The 18,002-nt window shown below is 33.3% G+C and overlaps 3 protein-coding genes across 4 annotated transcripts; 1 reads left to right on the top strand and 2 right to left on the bottom strand.

Moving 5' to 3' along the window:
* Positions 1-226: 226 nt before the first annotated feature.
* LOC142518825 (uncharacterized) lies at positions 227-1,328 on the top strand. The gene is made up of 2 exons (XM_075621644.1): positions 227-384; positions 530-1,328. The coding sequence occupies exon 2, from the start codon at positions 553-555 to the stop codon at positions 1,264-1,266; it is 714 nt and encodes a 237-aa protein (XP_075477759.1). The 5' UTR covers positions 227-384; positions 530-552; the 3' UTR covers positions 1,267-1,328.
* Positions 1,329-2,718: 1,390 nt separating this feature from the next.
* On the bottom strand, positions 2,719-6,566 carry LOC142519412 (beta carbonic anhydrase 5, chloroplastic-like). 2 transcript variants are annotated; one of them, XM_075622416.1, is made up of 10 exons: positions 6,440-6,566; positions 6,251-6,362; positions 6,083-6,150; positions 4,979-5,131; positions 4,855-4,903; positions 4,664-4,777; positions 4,471-4,524; positions 4,117-4,205; positions 3,930-4,035; positions 2,719-3,107 (listed from the first exon to the last, which is right to left on the bottom strand). In XM_075622416.1, the coding sequence occupies exons 2-10, from the start codon at positions 6,332-6,334 to the stop codon at positions 2,907-2,909; spliced, it is 918 nt and encodes a 305-aa protein (XP_075478531.1). In that variant the 5' UTR covers positions 6,335-6,362; positions 6,440-6,566; the 3' UTR covers positions 2,719-2,906. The 2 variants fall into 2 exon arrangements, with proteins under 2 accessions (XP_075478531.1, XP_075478532.1); XM_075622417.1 differs by lacking the exon at positions 6,440-6,566 and having other exon boundaries at positions 2,720-3,107; positions 4,979-5,128; positions 6,251-6,433.
* Positions 6,567-8,157: 1,591 nt separating this feature from the next.
* On the bottom strand, positions 8,158-13,191 carry LOC142519090 (uncharacterized). Its single transcript, XM_075621995.1, has 2 exons — positions 13,113-13,191; positions 8,158-10,432 (listed from the first exon to the last, which is right to left on the bottom strand). The coding sequence occupies exon 2, from the start codon at positions 10,394-10,396 to the stop codon at positions 8,654-8,656; it is 1,743 nt and encodes a 580-aa protein (XP_075478110.1). The 5' UTR covers positions 10,397-10,432; positions 13,113-13,191; the 3' UTR covers positions 8,158-8,653.
* Between the last annotated feature and the right edge of the window lie 4,811 nt (positions 13,192-18,002).

Here is an 18,002-nt window from a genome sequence, read left to right as displayed (position 1 = left end):
CTAAAGAGGATAAATCAGTATTCTTCAATCAGAAACTTAAGATTGCATATTTCCAAAAATGTTCCTGTTGACCAGAAATGTTATAACAGCCCATCCGATGATCAAGTTGCGGCTATTTGGGTCGAAGGCAATGATGATGCTAACATTCCACATAACAGGGACATAGTTGCTTGTGGTCGTGATGGTCAAACCCATCAAATACAACATTATTATGGTTATTATGATTCCTTGCAATATCCGTTTTTTTCCCGTATGGGGACAATGGGTGGCAGCAGAATATTCTGAAGGTAAAAAATGGGTATGCCCATGTTGACGTGCATGAAAGTGTGCTACCACTTGCAGATGTTAATTCCTTCGATCGTATTATTGCTGGTGAAAGTCGTGGTGCGTTTTTAATCTTTTACCCCATACTCAATTTTAGTAATTATTTCTTGCATTTTCCCCCAGACAAACAAGATAATGGTCGGCTGCATATATTTATATATTTGTCCTGCAACTAATTTGTGTGTATTTTATTTGTTTCATGCAGTTGTTCGTGGAAAAAATGATAGGATGATTTCTTGTAGGGAGTACTATTGTTACAGGTTGCAAATTCATGACAGCAACACTTCGTTAATATTGTATGGTGGTCTATTATTGCAACAATTTGTTGTCGATATGTCCATTAAACTAGAAACAACGAGATTAGATTACTACAGAAGGCACCAAAGTGAGATAAGGTCGGAATTGTACCAGGGTGCGGTTGAAAGTGTAGCCAATGGTGAATCACGTGGGAGTGAGGTCGGGCAACGTGTTGTTTTACCAGCATCTTTCATAGGAGGTCCAAGAGATATGCGACATCGATATCTTGATGCAATTGCATTGGTTCAGAAATTTGGAAAACCTGACTTGTTTATTACGATGACTTGCAATCCAGATTGGAAAGAGATTCGAGAAAATTTATTTGAAGGTCAGCTTGCTCATGATCGTCCAGATTTGGTCTCTCGAGTGTTTCGTGCAAAATTACTTGATCTTAAGGACCAGATTCTTAAAAAGTCTATATTTGGCCATGTTGTTTCTTATGTTTATGTTATCGAGTTCCAGAAACGAGGTCTACCTTATTGTCATATGATTATTATCCTGCAATCTAATTATAAGATTAACTCGCCTGAAAGGTTCGACTCTTACGTTGTTGCTGAGCTTCCATATAAAGATGTTTTTCCTCGATTGTTTGGTTTGGTCTCACGACATATGATGCATGGACCTTGTGGCACGTTAAATTTATAATGCCCATGTATGGTTAATGAAAAATGCAAAAACCATTATCCTCGCCCTTTTTTAGAATATTATGTTCACGATCTGATGGTTACCCTATATATGTACAGGAGGAGAAACGATGGTCGCTTTGTTGAGGTTCGGAATTGTACATTGAATTCTCAATGGGTTGTTCCTTATAATCCTTATCTACTCTATCGCTATGATTGTCATATCAATGTTGAAATTTGTTCTGGGCTAACGGCTGTAAAATATTTATACAAATATATTTACAAGGGCCATGACAAAATAAGTGTTCATTTATCACCTCATAGTTCTAACTCATTTGTAGATGAAATACGAGCATTTCAGGATGCTCGCTGGGTGTTTGCTCCAGAATCAGTGTGGCGCATTTTTGAATTTGATCTGAATGAAATCTCTCATGAAGTTATCAATTTGCCTCTACATTTACCGGACAAGCACATGATCACCTTCTCAAATTACCAGAACTTGGGCAATGTGTTGGCATGCGAATGTGTCTCCAAAACTATGTTGACTGAATTTTTTAAGACTTGTTCGCACATTGTGGAAGCAACGAATTTCTTATATTCTGAATTCCCAGAGCATTTTGTTTGGGATCGACTAACTAGAACTTGGAAACCAAAGAAACAAAGACAGGTTATCGGACGTGTTAACTCGACAAATCCGGCAGAAGGTGAGAGGTATTATCATCGTTTATTACTTCTTCATGTTCGAGGCCCTAAGTCCTACTCTGATTTGCTCACTGTTCGTGGAATATTTTGTTTCACTTTCAAGGAAGCAGCACAACGTATGGGGCTATTAGAAGTGATAAGAGTAATTTTGAGTGTTTAAATGAGGCAGCAAGTTTTCACATGCCTATTGCTTTGCGTAGGTTATTTGCTACGATCTTAGTATATTGTGTAATTCTTTGTTTTGTTGTTTGCAACCTTGACTGAAAATTATTATCGTACTATATCTTATATAGACACGAAGTCTTATTATTATATAGATTTATCTCTCTATTGCTTAGTTTGAAAACTTTTGTGAATGAATTGCTTACTCTATAATATTTATTGCACAATTATTGAAACATATATCTCCACATGCATCGCACGTGCACTTACCTAGTCATATTCTTATATATGACTAGACCAAACATTACTCTGACTCTTTTTTTCCATGTAAAATCATAAATGAAAATACCCGTGGAAGAGTTCTATATGCACACAAACATTATTGGGTATTTTGTAAGTTCCGTTTTAATTCAATTGAATTAATAAATAGTTTACAAAGTACAATTTAATTTAGGAGTTTTGATCTTCATAAATTCAACATCCTGTGATGAGATTTATAGGATACATGAATTTCTCTTATTTCAGGATGATGAGATTTATAGGATACATGAATTTCTCTTAATTACTGCATGGCACGTTTAACTGAAACAACTCTGTCAACTGAAATCAAATTAAAGCACAACAAGTTCATCCAAAAAATTCATTTTCAAAGAGTCTACGTTCTGTATCTGTAAAAGATAAATGTACAAAAAGCTGAAATTCAGACATTAATCTTTTCATTTCTTACATAATCTCTAAGAGACTGATACAACAACCTAGTCTGGTATCGAAGATAAAGGATCACCTATGACAGCAAACTCAGCTCCAAAATTCTCGGTTACCAATTGAGTAAGCACCATCGGCTTTCAAACTGATTCCCTCGTAGTCAAGGGTCCACTTCTCAAATGTACAATCGATGAAATCATAGTAGCCACCATGAATTGAAAGCATCCCGTTTTTTACCCGTTCTTCTATCCATGGATAACTGAGTAAGTTCAGTAATGACCTGTTAATAGATTCCTGCACAAGTTGAACAGAGTGTAATGAATATTCAGCCACGAAACTGGATGCACCCTAGCCTGTGTATGCGCCAACAATGGCAATGCAGAACTTGAGTTGTTATATGGACCAAAAAATTTAACGACGGACCCTGAGGCATGAGGCTCGTGGAGTATCTCGAGCACAAGATTTTTTTTTTTCAAAATATAACAATATGTTTTAACGATTATCTTTCCTTTGAAGGGTATTTATATCAATAATTGAAAAAAAATGGAGCTCAATTGTTGCTTGAAAATTGAACTCATGGAGTTCAATCTCAAATCACTCAAAAAAATACTAGAATAGAGATCGAGGTTAAAAACTACTAATTGACCCTACTCAAGCTTCCGTATTTATTATTTTTCGAGCAGAGTTCAAGTAGGCAGCTGCTAAAACACTAGTAGACCGTAGACTCGAATACATCCCTGTAATCAAATATAACTTTGCTATAGTAAAATGTCATCGGTCTTAAAATTTATCTTATTAATATGTTCTCAGGACTTATTTAAGAAAACTCCTATGACAACCATAATGTACCAAATCTACAAACAATTTAAGACCATGTTTGATCATACATCAACTTCCACTTTTGGGGTTTGCAATCTTCATTTAAAACGTATGATTGAAGACAGATTTCCTTTTATAAGTTTCATAAATTTGCATGTTTGGGCATATTCATGATACAAGAGCTAAAAAACAACCTTTATTGCATTTTATACGACATGGTACATTAAAAATCTAAGTCTGATAACATCTATAAGAGGCTAGACAGTAAATACCACCAGAGAATGACAGGAAATACACCTTTTCACAGTGTCTGCACTGCTGATCAAAGTTGAGGTTCGAAGCAGCAGCTTTTGTTTTCAACTTTGCTGTCTTTCCAACAACCACCCAATTTTTAATGAAGCTACTGTAACGCAAGTAAGAGGGCGTAAGAAACACTATGAAGTCAAGACGAACATAATTTAAGAAGTGAGAAATTAACCAAGACCTTGAATTTGAATGTATTTCATCTTGATAGCTCATTAATGCTTTGATTCCTCCACAGCAGCTGTGGCCAACAACTAGTATATTTTCAACCTGTAGAAATTGGTTGATGTTCCGATGTCATGAGACACATTATGATAAAATGAAAATGTTCAAATTTCAAGCAACAAAAACATTTTTTTTATCTTTCAAACCGTTTGTGGTTTTCTTAAAACCTTTCAAAGTGATATCTTAGCAGATGTTTCCTAAATTCCTAATATTTTCATCATTTTTTTATAGATGGTTGCTAGAGAAAATTGATAAGAGTGGCAGACAATCTAAAGTTCGATCATTTTGTTTGTAGCGGATAATTACTTACTTCAAGAGAATTAACAGCAAATTCAAGGGCAGCATTTGTTTCCGAAGGTCCATTCTGCATCAGAAGAATATATGGGAAGCACGTACAAGATAGCATCTTTAATAATACATCGCAAAAATCAATTCATATAGAGTAAACTATCATGCTTCTGAATTTAAAGTTTTGTAAGCCCAAGATAATGTCTACATCATACCTCGTTAGGAGGCACCAAGTTTGCCACATTGCGAACCACGAAGGCTTCTCCTGGCTCAAATCCTAAGATGCTGGTAGGGCAAACTCGTGAGTCCGCACATGCAATCACCATGAACTGTTCTTGAAAATGTTAGAATTTTACCGTGATTTCAAGATTTTTAAAATTTGATGGAAAGGAACCGAAAATGATACCTTAGGTGCTTGGTTTTGGGAAAGGCTTTGGTAACGTTCTAAGTTTTGCCTACAAAAATGAGATGAATGTAAAACAAAGGAAGTTTTTGATTTTATAATTTCAGGTAGATTTATATTATCTTACAAGTATTTCTCTTTTTTGAAACCAAGAAATCGATGTCTCAACTCCTTGAATTGATTGAGTGCCTTGTCGGTTACTGCTGCACTTTTATCCATGATCTCCGAAATTAGGACTGGAGACTCAATTAAAGCGTTCAATCGGAATGTTGGATTCCTTCTAGTATCCATGAAAGGAAGTAGACAGCATAAAAGACACTGAATTAGTACAACACCAAATATCTCAAGACGCAAATTTAATTCTAAACAGAAGCATGCTTGTCTCTTTTGAATCAACCTCATAGTGTTTCATGGGAGTCTAGAATCTTAAAAGTGAAGCACATCATAGAAACACCACGAGAGAATACGAATATACCTAAAATACCCCTGTCCCATTTATATTCGTAGGAAGGATTTGATAAGATTTATAAGGCTACATAAATCAATCCTCTAGTAACTCAGTAGAACCATAGTACAGAATCTTACTACAAATTCCAAATAATATTACTGGTGATACTGAAGGCCAGAGTTTCCGGTTTTGGTACGAAATGGTCATGAAAAATGGAATCTTGGAGATAAACCCACCATCAAGACTTACACCTGTTCTTTCATGAAGAATATATGCGAAAACAGAGAGGCACATACTCAAATTCCTTAAATCTGCAAAATAAACATGTCATGTGTGCCACACATAGAATTGCCTAACATTGCCTATACAAGAAGATCAAACACCAGTTTCTATTCTTCATTATATCACTATATATAAACAAACACGTGTAGGCATGAAATGTGAAACTTGATCTTCCTTGGAGAATTCGGTTAGGTGCTCTAAACAAATTAATCCTTGGACTGAAATTTTGTTTCTCAAATTATCATTTGCAATTATCCTACCACGAGTAAGACCTGACTAACTCAATGACCAAATATCAGAAAACATCAAAGTTTTCATCAAATATGTTATATTCGACATGCAGAAAACTTTTATTTTATTTTAATCAAAAACCATATGTTATCGCAAACGAAACGCCTATACACAACTGCTGTGCTCACAAGGAAAGAAAGAACGATTTTATCAACAAACAAGACCTACAGAAAACAATAAGCAGAAAGATCTGAACTTTGCAGCACCTACCCGAAAGAATCCGGAAATCTGAAATGGGTATGCTCAATTTCTAAAGATCTCAAACGGGTACCAAAGATCTGCTCCAAAAGAAGAAACAACACTTCAATTTCAATTAAATCAGACAGGATTGCATACATTTTACAAAGACAGATAACAAGAGGAAGAACAAAAGTTTACGGTGGAAGCTTTTGCTGGAGTCATGGATATATCGACAGAAGAGGAAGAAGACAGCGGTGAAGAATGAAACAGTGCCTTAGCCATTAACAGATTTATTTCCAGCACTTCCAACCTGCAGACTGTGCTGCTAAGCCAACGATAAATCAAGAAATGTTGAAGAAATCATACAGCTGATAGTTGCATAAATACGTGAATCTAGTGTCAGTCTGGAACAAATGTTCGTTGGTAGGATCGCAGGCCACGTGTCCTCCAAGAAAGACGGAGATAACAACGTTTTCTATTTGTTAAAAATCGATCGATTGAATCGAGGACAAAGAGTGTTGAAAAAATGGATCTCACAAAAAAGGTATTGCAAAAATAAATAAATCAATAAAATGAAGAAAAATTGGATAGTTTAGCTCAATGTATCTCTATTATTATTAAATTCGAACAATTTTTCTCTGTTTTTTATCGATTTTTTCTCCAACTTATCTCTAATTTATCTAAAAATTTAACTATCTTAGTATTAAATGAGACAGTCTCACGAATCTTTATATGTGACACATATCAACCCTACCGATATTCATAATAAAAAGTAATATTTTTAGCATAAAAAGTAATACTTTTTCATGAATTACTTAAATAAGAGATCTGTCTCACAAAATACGACACATGACATCGTCTCACACAAGTTTTTGTCAAGAAGTGATATGGTGATATAATCTTATATAATATTAGATAAAAATTAAAATAAATTTGTAAGTTGGTGAATTTTATCAGAAAACAGCGTGAACGTCTTGTTTTGTCAAAATGAAGTCGCATCTAATAAAATACACATTATATATTATAAATTATTAGAACATGTAAATTTTAGCATTAATGATTAACACCAAGTGCAATTAGACTTAATTATCGTCATCATTAAAGTTGAATATCGTCCAGCAATCACATTTAATTTCTCTATAATTCAAGTTTATCATATATTTCACGTTTTAAAATTTATTCAATGTATCGGAATCCTGCTGTGCCAATTGTTTTTTAAAAAAAAAAAATAAACTATCAATTTCCCAATATTTGAAATCATGAGTTTCAAATCAATTTGATCGTTTAGATGAATTTGTAGGGGTGATTTTGATGTTTTAGCTAAAAACCAGACGTGGGCATTACGGTTCCGTTAAAAGTCGCCATTTTTATTCGTCCAGCGCGAACCGTCGATACGTTAAGGTTGAGCTTGAGAAGAAGCTCCGATGAAGGATAGAACTTCCCCAACTCAGAATTACATGTCAATAAAATTTTCACAGGAAAAAAACCAATGCTAAGAAGAAAGAACGCTTCATGCTAGAAAAATAAAAAATAAAAAATAAAAAATAAAAAAAGGACAAAAACTAGACCCGAAATGATGGATGCAGAATGCTTCGACTAGCCCCAGACGCTGGATTTTAGGAGGAACCATCAAAATCTGCAAACAGTATTTTCTTCCATATCGGCATGTACAAGACATGAACAAAAAAACCCATACTTTTCTCGTAAAGTCAAGGCATCGACAGGTGACAACAGAAGTCAAATACTTCAATCTTGATGTTACATCCTACGGCATAAAGTTGGTGATGCACTACAAATGAAAGATGGTAAAGAAGGCAAAAGAATAAGCATTGCTTGAACGGGATCATTGCAAATTATCTGCATACTGAAGGATACCTCAATCACATTTAGCAGCTCTATTATCATGGAAAGATCACAAATTGCAGGATGGAAAGTTGGAAACAAGATTCAACTTTAAATTGACTTTAAATAATTAAATGTGTTCTGTTTCTAGGTCATAGTGACAATTAAACTTGAGCATAATATCTTAAAAAAGATGAAATAACTATTACACATAAGTAACCAAAATACCCAAGTTACAGTAAATATTTGGAAGGAACAGAATGTATGGAAACGTTCTTCATTATTGATAATGAGATTCCTTCCAATGGTAATAAACATGCCTGGACGATTTCTAAAAGAAATTCATACATGCTGAACGACAAGGGTACAACTTCGTGAGACTCAAGCACGTAGTGTGACTAGGTGTTGTGTTATATCCAAAGATACAAAACATTTTGGTGCCATAGAACAAAATATTATGGAAAACTCAATCACTTACAGAACTAACCAAAATGCAATTCGACACAAAGGTACCTTCTTAAGGGTGACATTCGAAGTCATGCAAGTGACCCAATCACCAAAAAATCAGTGTCAGCTAACAAGTCAAGAAAGCATACTTGGCATATATATACACAAAATTTGGTCACAAAGAAGGATATCCAGGTACATCTAAATAATTACTACCACATATCAAAACAACACCACAAAACATGACTTTCCACACCAAACTACCTCCAGAACCTGCAGTTACCAAACGCTACAAAACCAACAGGTCTTGCTTTAGTAAGCAGCCTTCACAACTTTATCATCACCAACAACATTAAGAATCGGGAGACTATTTAGAAATTCATCAAGACCCTCGAAAAATCCAATCCCTTCAATGTTATCATCCTCACCACGACCAGGTCCATTTCCTTGGTTCACCTTAGGCGCAGGCTCCTCAGTTTCATTGCTAAATTCAACATTTAAATCTAACTTTCCAAAGTTCTTGACAACCCTGTTAGGCTGCTTTCGAGCATTGACGGTTGTCCCTTTCTTAGTAAGCTCCCTAGCTGTCTCATTCAGCATCTCTACCACCCCATTTTGGGATGCAAATCCATCTTCTACATCGAAATTCTTACGTTTATCATCTCGAACTTTCTTGGCACTACTGGTAGGCCTCATGCCATTAGTCCCCTTCCACTTGACATTTTTCTCTTTCTTGTTCTTTGGCTCCTTGTCATTTTGCCATTCATTGTCAGGCCCACTCGAGTCCGAGACCTCGACAAAAACCTCATCTTCATCAACATAAATTCTAGGACCCGAATTCTTGGGTTCAACCATCTTTTCATTCCCATTTCGTGGGCCACTGAACATAGGAGAAAATGGTGTCCAAGTGGAAGATACAGACTTATTTTTCCCCCAATTCTCCATTGAAACACCCAATGGAAAGAGCCCCCAGCAGCAGAAATAAGCTTCTTGCCCTGCCATGACTGGTGGTGGCGCGGGAATTTTCACAGCCTGAAAAGCTCTTTTACAGTTTTGGCATCTCAGAGTACAGTCGGAATACACCCCAGAATACTGGTACATGTAATAGCAATATGGACAAGCCGTCCAAAAAGGCACATCATCAACATCCTCATCCTGCACTTCCATTGTATCCATTTCTACCTCATTCGCTTCATCGTCTTCTACAGTCTCACCAGCATTAGCATTATCCCCATCACTAACATTAGAGTAATCTTGCATTGGCTGTTTCTGCTTATCATTCACAGGCTCCTGGATTGACCCAGAAACACCAGTTGCATTACCAGAAAAATCAGTATAAGTTGGTGGTGCCTGCTTATATGCAGGCTCTTGACTCGACTTTGACCCAGACCCAAAAAATAAATTAGAACCCGAAGGAAAATCCACAAGATGATGCTGTTGCGGTTGTGTATGCACCTGTTGATCGCAAAAAAAATTACTCCCACCAACGCTACTGCTTACCCTGGCGTGTACCTCAGGCTGAGCTACGGTACTCGGACCGCCAGCACCAAAAAATATTAAATTTTGCGGCATTCTGGTGCTATGGTTATGAAATGGGTCTGGCTGCTGCTGCTGCTGAGCGTGAAAATAGAAAGAGAGTTCTTTATCGTAAATGGCTTTACGCGAAGGGTTGGATAGTACCGACCATGCGTCGACAACAAGGCGGAAGGCCTCCTCAGCTAAAGGGTATTTGTTTCTTTGCGGGTTGAGGGTAAGCGCAAGGTTCCGGTACCGGGTCGCGACGAGCTCGGAGTCCTGGCCCTGATGCGGAGTGAGGCGCAGGATTGAGTACCAGTCCTGCTGGTTGTTTCTGATCCGACTGTCTCCGACGAGAAGCGTATCGACGATGGCCAGGATATCGTCGGCGGGGGAGAGCGTCGGATCCGCGTCACGCGCGCGTGTCGCAAAGGATTTGCTCCCCATCAGATCACGTCCAGATAGTAGCTTCTCCGAGATTGTCAGCCAACGCAGAGCCTCCGCCCGCGTGGTGGCCGTCGGAAAAAATGGATGCTCCATTTTTCTTTACTGTTTCTGGAAAAATATCGATCGACACTCTGCACATTGGGGAAAATGAGAGAAATTGGGAGCGTCGGAAGCGTTTATTTAACAAAAAGAGTCGAGTAGTATTTTATTTTTTTACTTTTTATTTAAATTTATTTAAAACTTAATTTTGTCTGTATTTAAATTTTATTTTTAACTTTATATATAATAAAATTTAAATTACAATTAAATTTTAAAAATTAAAATATCCACTATTTACATCTCATTACGTTTTTCTCAATCTTTCTGGGTTTTTTTTTACCATTCTTCCTATCATCATTTTTGTCAAATATGTTTGGGTTTTTGATTATACACGTTGTAACAATGAGTCTACAAGATATTGGTTCGAAAGAAATCCAACGAGACAATCATCTTATTATTTTGATTTTTTACTACTAATTTTTTTATTAGGTCTAGCTCTACTCATAGTTAGTAGGTTCTTCGAGTGTAGACCTATTTATTGGTTTTTTGTTCGACCTGTTGTACATCCTAAATAGATCGATTTCGACACATAACACACACAACGAATTTTGGGTCGAAGCTTAACATTTGGTCGAGCTTGTAAGAACTCGACCCAATTTACATCTGGGTCGAGCTCGAGCCGATGTTAAGAACTCGACCCAAGTTGTGGGTCAAGCCTCGACCCAATTTTTTACTCTATAACACGAAACAATTTTAATTTTTACAATTAATAACATTTTTTTTGCAGATTTATTTTTCCACGAAACTTGGAATGAATTAATTCTTTAATTGTAAGTTAACTTTACGACCCATTGACCCATGCTCATGAACACACGCTTACACAACTAAAAATGAGACCCATCGACCCACTCTCACACTACTAAGCATTAGGGTTCGACTCATTAAGATACATTAAATATTCAACTCATATTAAACATGGGTCGAGTGAACATAGTTCGACTAAACAATATGCTCGTTTGGTCGAGTGAATGGCTTTGCATTAATTCTTAACATTAGGCTCGACTAAATAACATATTTTTAACATTAGGCTCGACTAAAAAACTTAACATTTGATAGCATTTATGATGATTTTATAACATTATCATATTTATGAATATCTTTTAACAACTTACTTAAATTATAATATATATCTCATATTAAAATGTTTACATAATTATAAATTATTTATATACTTGATATACATTCTAATTATATTTGACGTCATCGTCATTAGATGTTAATTATATATTATAAAATTATCAATTTTATGTTAAACTCAATCAGTATCTTTTGATTATCAATTTTTATCTTTTAATTATCGCAAATTAAAATGTTAACGTTAATATAAATTATTTATGTATTAACATGTTTAACAATTAGACTCAATCTCGATTCAAATTATTTACTCGAACTAAAATCGACTCAAACTCGACCCAAACCCTAAACTTTAAACCTCAAACTCGGCTCACTCCACCCAAAATGCACCCACTCAACACAAATTGCACCCAAAATGCACAAACTCAACCCAAAACTCCATCCACTCTACCCAAACTTCACCCAAATTCCATTCACTCGACTCATTCTACCACAAACACAATACAATAACTCACTCCACCCAAACTTTACCCCACTCCACACACACTCCACACAAACTCCACTACAAACACATTACAATAACTCATTCCACCTAAACTCCACCCACTCGACCCACTATACCACAAACACATTAAAATCTCTGTCAAGAAAAAAACAAAACTCAAAACATTAATAAAATCGATTGTCTTTAAATTCAAACAAGTTGCATATCATTCAACCAGATCTTCTGCTAAATTCTCCGATAGAAGAAAATATGTCTTGTTTTTTCTTCCACGTCTTCTCTTGAACACAGGGGGCAATACTAACATGTGCAACATGCTCGACCCACTCAACCCACGGCCCATTTGAAATATGCAACAAGACTCTACCCCTGCTCGACCCACTATACCCATGCTCGACCCATTAAACCCACTGTTCGACCTGCTGCTTGACCCACTCACACTTCTATCCAATAAACGAATCATAATCTCGAAAGAAACCGATTTCTGTAAAATTATTACAATATTACTGCTATACAAATTTTGTAATACCTACTTCTCTTACAAATCTTCAAATGATATTTGATTATATTTTGTTTTGTTTCATTTGAGAGAACACAAAAATAGCAAGAATGAAAAGAAAAATAGCTTGAATGAAAAGAAAGAAACAACTGAACTGAACCTGCAGACGAGAGCAATTAAAAAATATTTTTTTAAAATTAAAAATTTAAACCTAACTAAGTAATTAATTATCTCACATACCTAACAAAGTCAATTCCTTTTTCTCAATTTAAAAAAGGTAGGTCTCTTGTGAGACGGTTTCACGAATCTTTATCTGTAAAACGGGTCAATCTTATCGATATTCACGATAAAAAAGTAATACTCTTAGTATAAAAAGTAATATTTTTCATTGATGATCCAAATAAGAGATTTGTCTCACAAAATACGACCCGTGAGACCGTCTCACACAAGTTTTTGCCTTAAAAAAATCAAACTCCCTTCTATTTAATTAAATTTAAATGAATCATATATATTTTATTGACCCCTGATTAACGATCTCACATACCTAACAAAGTCAACTCTTTTTCTCGATTTAAAAAAATAGAACACATTTCTATTTAATTAAATTTTAAATGAATCATATATATTTTATTGACCCCTGCACATTGGACCTGGTGAAATTAAAGAGGGCTTGAGTTTGAGGGTTTTTTCAATATGTCTCTATTTTGATACGATACGAATGTATCCAATCTTGAAATTTTAATTATTTATTAATTTTATAAAATTTAAAAGTATAGAAATATTGAATAAAATTTTTTATAAACTTTGTAAAATTTTATTGGTATTTAAATTAGATTTTTATAGAGTTTTAGAAAATCTAATAATATTTAAATTTGACTTTTTTAAAAATCTATAAAAATATATAAATATCCAATAATTATGTACATTTTTCAATTATTTTAATAATTTTCTTTACGTATAAATCTTAAAACACTGGGTATAATTGTAAAAGCTCAAAAATTGTCTTCTGCTAACCATAAATATTTGGGTAGACTTGAATTTAAACAAAATATATATTATTCTCATATCATAATCTCTCTTCCTCACTTAAAAACTGCGTTTTTCTCCTCTCTACAGACAAATCAAGGGTTCCTCAAATTTAAGAGATATAATTCATTTCTAGAATCGTTATTGATTTGATAAAAGAAAACATATTATGATTTCTATGTATATATTTTTGTTAAAATCATGTGTTCAACAAGTGTTCTTATGTGTTGTTCAACAAGTTTCCCTAACATGTTCTACAATAAATTGTCATTATCTGTTAATTATTTTTAATTATATTTGATAAGAGGGATACATAAGCGGCATAGAACTTAGGAGCCTCTTTCTTAGAATTCTTGTTAGTCCTAAATGTGGAACATAGACTATCTGGATTGAATGAATGCGATTTGTGGTTTCTAAACATTTGTGAACTCATGACACAAGGTTTTATCCACCTTGGAATATCCATAATTGAAGTGATTAAATGAAGGAAGAAAAATGATCACGTAGTTATGCTTTTTCATAATTGTTATCTTGACTTGCATTAACTCGTGTTACTGAGACCTAAAACGGAGTTATGAAAAGATCCTTGGATTATTCTTTAAGGATCTTACTTGTTAACTAGACAATTACATGTTTCATCCCTTTTTCTTATGGGAATTTTCCTTTGTCCCTTGCTTTGGGTTCGTTTCACAGTTCATCCAATGCTTTAGGGTGATATCACATTTGGTCTCATCATCTAAATTTTTTATAGCATTTTGTTTGTTTTCATTGGAAATTGATATTATTTTCATAGGTTGTCATTTAGGAGTTGAGTTTTATTTTCTTTTGAAGTATGAACTCTTTTTTGATATTTCATTTCTTCAACTTTTTCCCAACTTGCTCGAATGTTTGTATCACTCTTTATTATTGTCTCTAGATTTTTTTGTTACTTTTGGTCAATATCTAGTAACATGTATATGCTTGTTAGCTTTTTATTGCTGGATATTTTCTATCCCATGCATACTAAAGTAATACTATCAATGAGAGATTCACAAGCAAAATATAATGTGTGGACGACTGAAGAGAGTAATGAATGGTTAAAACTCAGGGTTGATGCCGAGGATGGCGTGATAAGAATGGCGTATTTAACAAAAAAAATCATACATAAAAAAATACTTCCTACTCTAAACGAAAAACTTGTATGTGAAAAATTATTACACAATATCAAAGTCGTTTAAAGTGGTTAAAACAACGATACAACAATTATTGTAAGCTTATACGTGATAACTCTGGTTTTGGACGGGATCCCGTGACAAAGAAATTAACTTCTAATGACGAAGTATGTGAGGATTATTTTAAGGTAAGAGTCTTTGAGTCAAAATAATAAAATTTATATTTATAATTAGAAGTATAACTAGTTTTAACACCTGGCTTATTTTTTGGTTCATTATCAATCGCATCCTAAGCAAGAACACTATCAGACATATACTTTGAGGATTATGAAGATTTGAGAATTGCAGTTGGGACTGGAACTGCTATGGAAAATTTTCAATTGAATTAGGAGATGACACTGATACAAGAACATTTGAGATAGAAAAAAATAAGGAAAATAATTTATTAGATGATTATGTGTTTGATTATAATAGTGGTGAACTCCTGCAAAGTGATAGACAAGAATCTTCATACCAGCCTCTTTTTTTTGAGGGGACTGCTTTACCATTACCCCCTCAGCCCATGATAAGTTCAGAGGTTTCACCAGCAACTAGAAAACGAGATAGGGACGAATTTGAAGCAAAATCAAGCACATTCAACAATACAGACCCAAATGATATACATGATATATCTAATACTCTTGAGAAGTTAGTTTCTAATATAGAATCAACAGGAAATGCATGAGACATTTGTTGGGATGCTATCAAGGAGATCTCAAATTTGGATACTCGTACTCGATCCAAGGTGTTTGATTTACTCAACACCAGATCAAAGAAGATGTATTTCTTGAAAATGATAATTGAAGAGAATTCAGGATGGATAAACTATAAATTAAATGAATGAGTATTATTATTAAGGACATGATCAATAATGAGTTATATTATGTTACAATTCTGGATATATTTTTATATGTTTTCTTATTTTTAAAATAGTTACAAATTCTGAACTTTTTGATTATTTATATAAGTTTTGAGTTATACAAGGAATGATTTTCAATAATTAGTGGATTTTTTTAATTTAATTCCATATATGATATCAGATAGTTCATTAAATGTCATATGTCAATGTACATGAAGTAGAATATCAAATGAAAGAAGAGGAATTCCAAGAAGAATTTCACGAAACTGTTAAGTATTTGTTGATGGAAATTCTTGGGATCTTCTGTATGCTAACTAAGCATATAAATAACATGTAATGCGAACATGTCTATCGTCCATTAAATAGAATGCCAATAACTTCAAATGGATATGATTATGTTCATAAAATATTAAAAGAGGATCTGATTTTTTTTTTTTTTTGAGAAATTTATAGAATGTACCCTGATGTATTTTTAAAATTTTGCAACATCCTTAGAGAAAAAAATAATTACTAGATACAAGATACATTTGTATTGAAGAAATACTTATCACTTTTACTTGTTTTCGATCAAAATACTATATATTGCTTGATTCATAAAATATTTAGTTGATCACAATACAATACTAGTCAAAACTTCAATAAAATGTTGAGAGTATTAAATAGCATCGCAGCATATATGAGACTCAAATCTGGATCTCTAGTGTCAAGGAAAAAAAGAGAAAATACAAAATTTTATATTTATTATAAATAAATAATGAAATTATTATTATTATTATTAGTATTAGTATCGCTATTTTTAATATTTTAATGTGTAACGTGGTCCATGTTTTCATTCACATAAGCCGATGCAATGTGGTACGGAAACAAGCCTAGTTAATTATATAAAATGCAAACGCGAGGCAGACACATTTGTTTTTGGGCAATATACTTGATTTTATTACGTGCTTTTCTTGGGATTCTCAAATTTTAATTTCAAGCCAAACTAAATTAATTCAGTACACTTTTCGATAAATTTTTTTTAAATTTTTTGAAAAATTTAATTTCTTGGTTTTGGAAATATATGTTTACTTTAGAACGGGCCGTGGCGTGCATGAATCTTGCAACATATGTTTAATATTTTTTTGTTTATGACCATACCATGAATTTCTTTTTTAGTAAAAGAAAATTGAAATAGATCCAAATAAAAATCAACATAAAAAATTTGTTTGATAATAAACTTTCACATCGAAGCGTGTTAGTAAAAAACTCGTGTGAGACGGTCTTACGGGTCGTATTTTGTGAGACAGATCTCTTATTTGGGTCATCCATGAAAAAATATTACTTTTTTATGCTAAGATTATTACTTTTTATTGTGAATATCGGTAGAGTTGACCCGTCTCACAGATAAAAATTCGTGAGAATGTCTCAAAAGAGACCTACTCAACTTATTATAGGTTACAGTCCAACAAATATTGCTAATTTAGGGAAAAAAAATATTATAAATTTTCCAAGATAAATTTGTAATACTTTTTTCAATTATTTATTTGCTTCTCGCAAAAAGTAGGGTTTTAATTTTATTTTGTTCTTCATCAAGTGATTTGAAATGAGTATGGATGATAAGGTTCCTCATATTCCCCGTTAACTTGAAGTGTAATAGGTTCAGCTCGTTAGACCTGTCAGATAATGATATTTATACTATATTTTGGCATCTAATTTTTAATGAATACTAGTTACTCTGCACACGCGATGCGTGTGTGTACAATATTTTTTTTATCATTATCGATAGACTAAAGTGAAATTTGACAAATTATGGAGGGATTAAATTGATATTTGAATTGTTGAAATAAAAAAAATAAAATAAAAGTGTGTGTTGAAATTGAAAAAAAAAACGAAAAACAAAAGTTTGATATTAATATCATATAAGGGTAAAATTAGAAGATCGTGTGTTGAAATTGAAAAAAAAAACGAAAAACAAAAGTTTGATATTAATATCATATAAGGGTAAAATTAGAAGATCGTGTGTTGAAATTGAAAAAAAAAACAAAAAACAAAAATGTAATATTAGTATCATATAAGGATAAAATTGGAAGAAAAAGTTGGTTTCCTCTCTAGGTAGTTATTATCATGTCCTTACACTTAATAATATATATTATAGATAATAATAAAAAAAAATTATAAATAAAGTAGTGTGAAATTACAATTTTAGTATACTGAGCTGACATATTTTGAGTTTTAGTCATTTAACTTGTCAAAGTTCGGTTTAAATTCAATAAGTCGGATTTTTTTTGTTTTAGTAATTTCTTGTCAATCACTAAATCCATTAAATATGGTTTAGTTGTATCGATGCTTTCGTAAATGACACATGTGATGAAATAAAACTTATATTACGCACATTAAAATTCATCTAAGCAAAAATAAAGGATAAATAAATAAAAAATGACATTGATACTTCAAAATTAGAGAATTTTTTT

The sequence above is a fragment of the Primulina tabacum genome, chromosome 11 (genome assembly GCF_025594145.1).
Source record: "Primulina tabacum isolate GXHZ01 chromosome 11, ASM2559414v2, whole genome shotgun sequence".
Classification (NCBI taxonomy): Eukaryota; Viridiplantae; Streptophyta; class Magnoliopsida; order Lamiales; family Gesneriaceae; genus Primulina; species Primulina tabacum.
Note: the sequence above shows the minus strand (reverse complement) of the source record. Positions and strands in the feature narration are given on the sequence as shown.

Bases quoted from the DNA above. Each gene is read 5' to 3' on its own strand.
- LOC142519090 (XM_075621995.1), bottom strand. From the start codon at position 10,396: ATGGAGCATCCATTTTTTCCGACGGCCACCACGCGGGCGGAGGCTCTG.
- LOC142518825 (XM_075621644.1), top strand. From the start codon at position 553: ATGATTTCTTGTAGGGAGTACTATTGTTACAGGTTGCAAATTCATGAC.
- LOC142519412 (XM_075622416.1), bottom strand. From the start codon at position 6,334: ATGGCTAAGGCACTGTTTCATTCTTCACCGCTGTCTTCTTCCTCTTCT. The intron at 6,151-6,250 runs GTAAACTTTTGT...CTTTTGGAGCAG, and splicing joins CTCCAGCAAAAGCTTCCACC to ATCTTTGGTACCCGTTTGAG. The intron at 4,206-4,470 runs GTAAGTAATTAT...CAATTTCTACAG, and splicing joins TTGCTGTTAATTCTCTTGAA to GTTGAAAATATACTAGTTGT.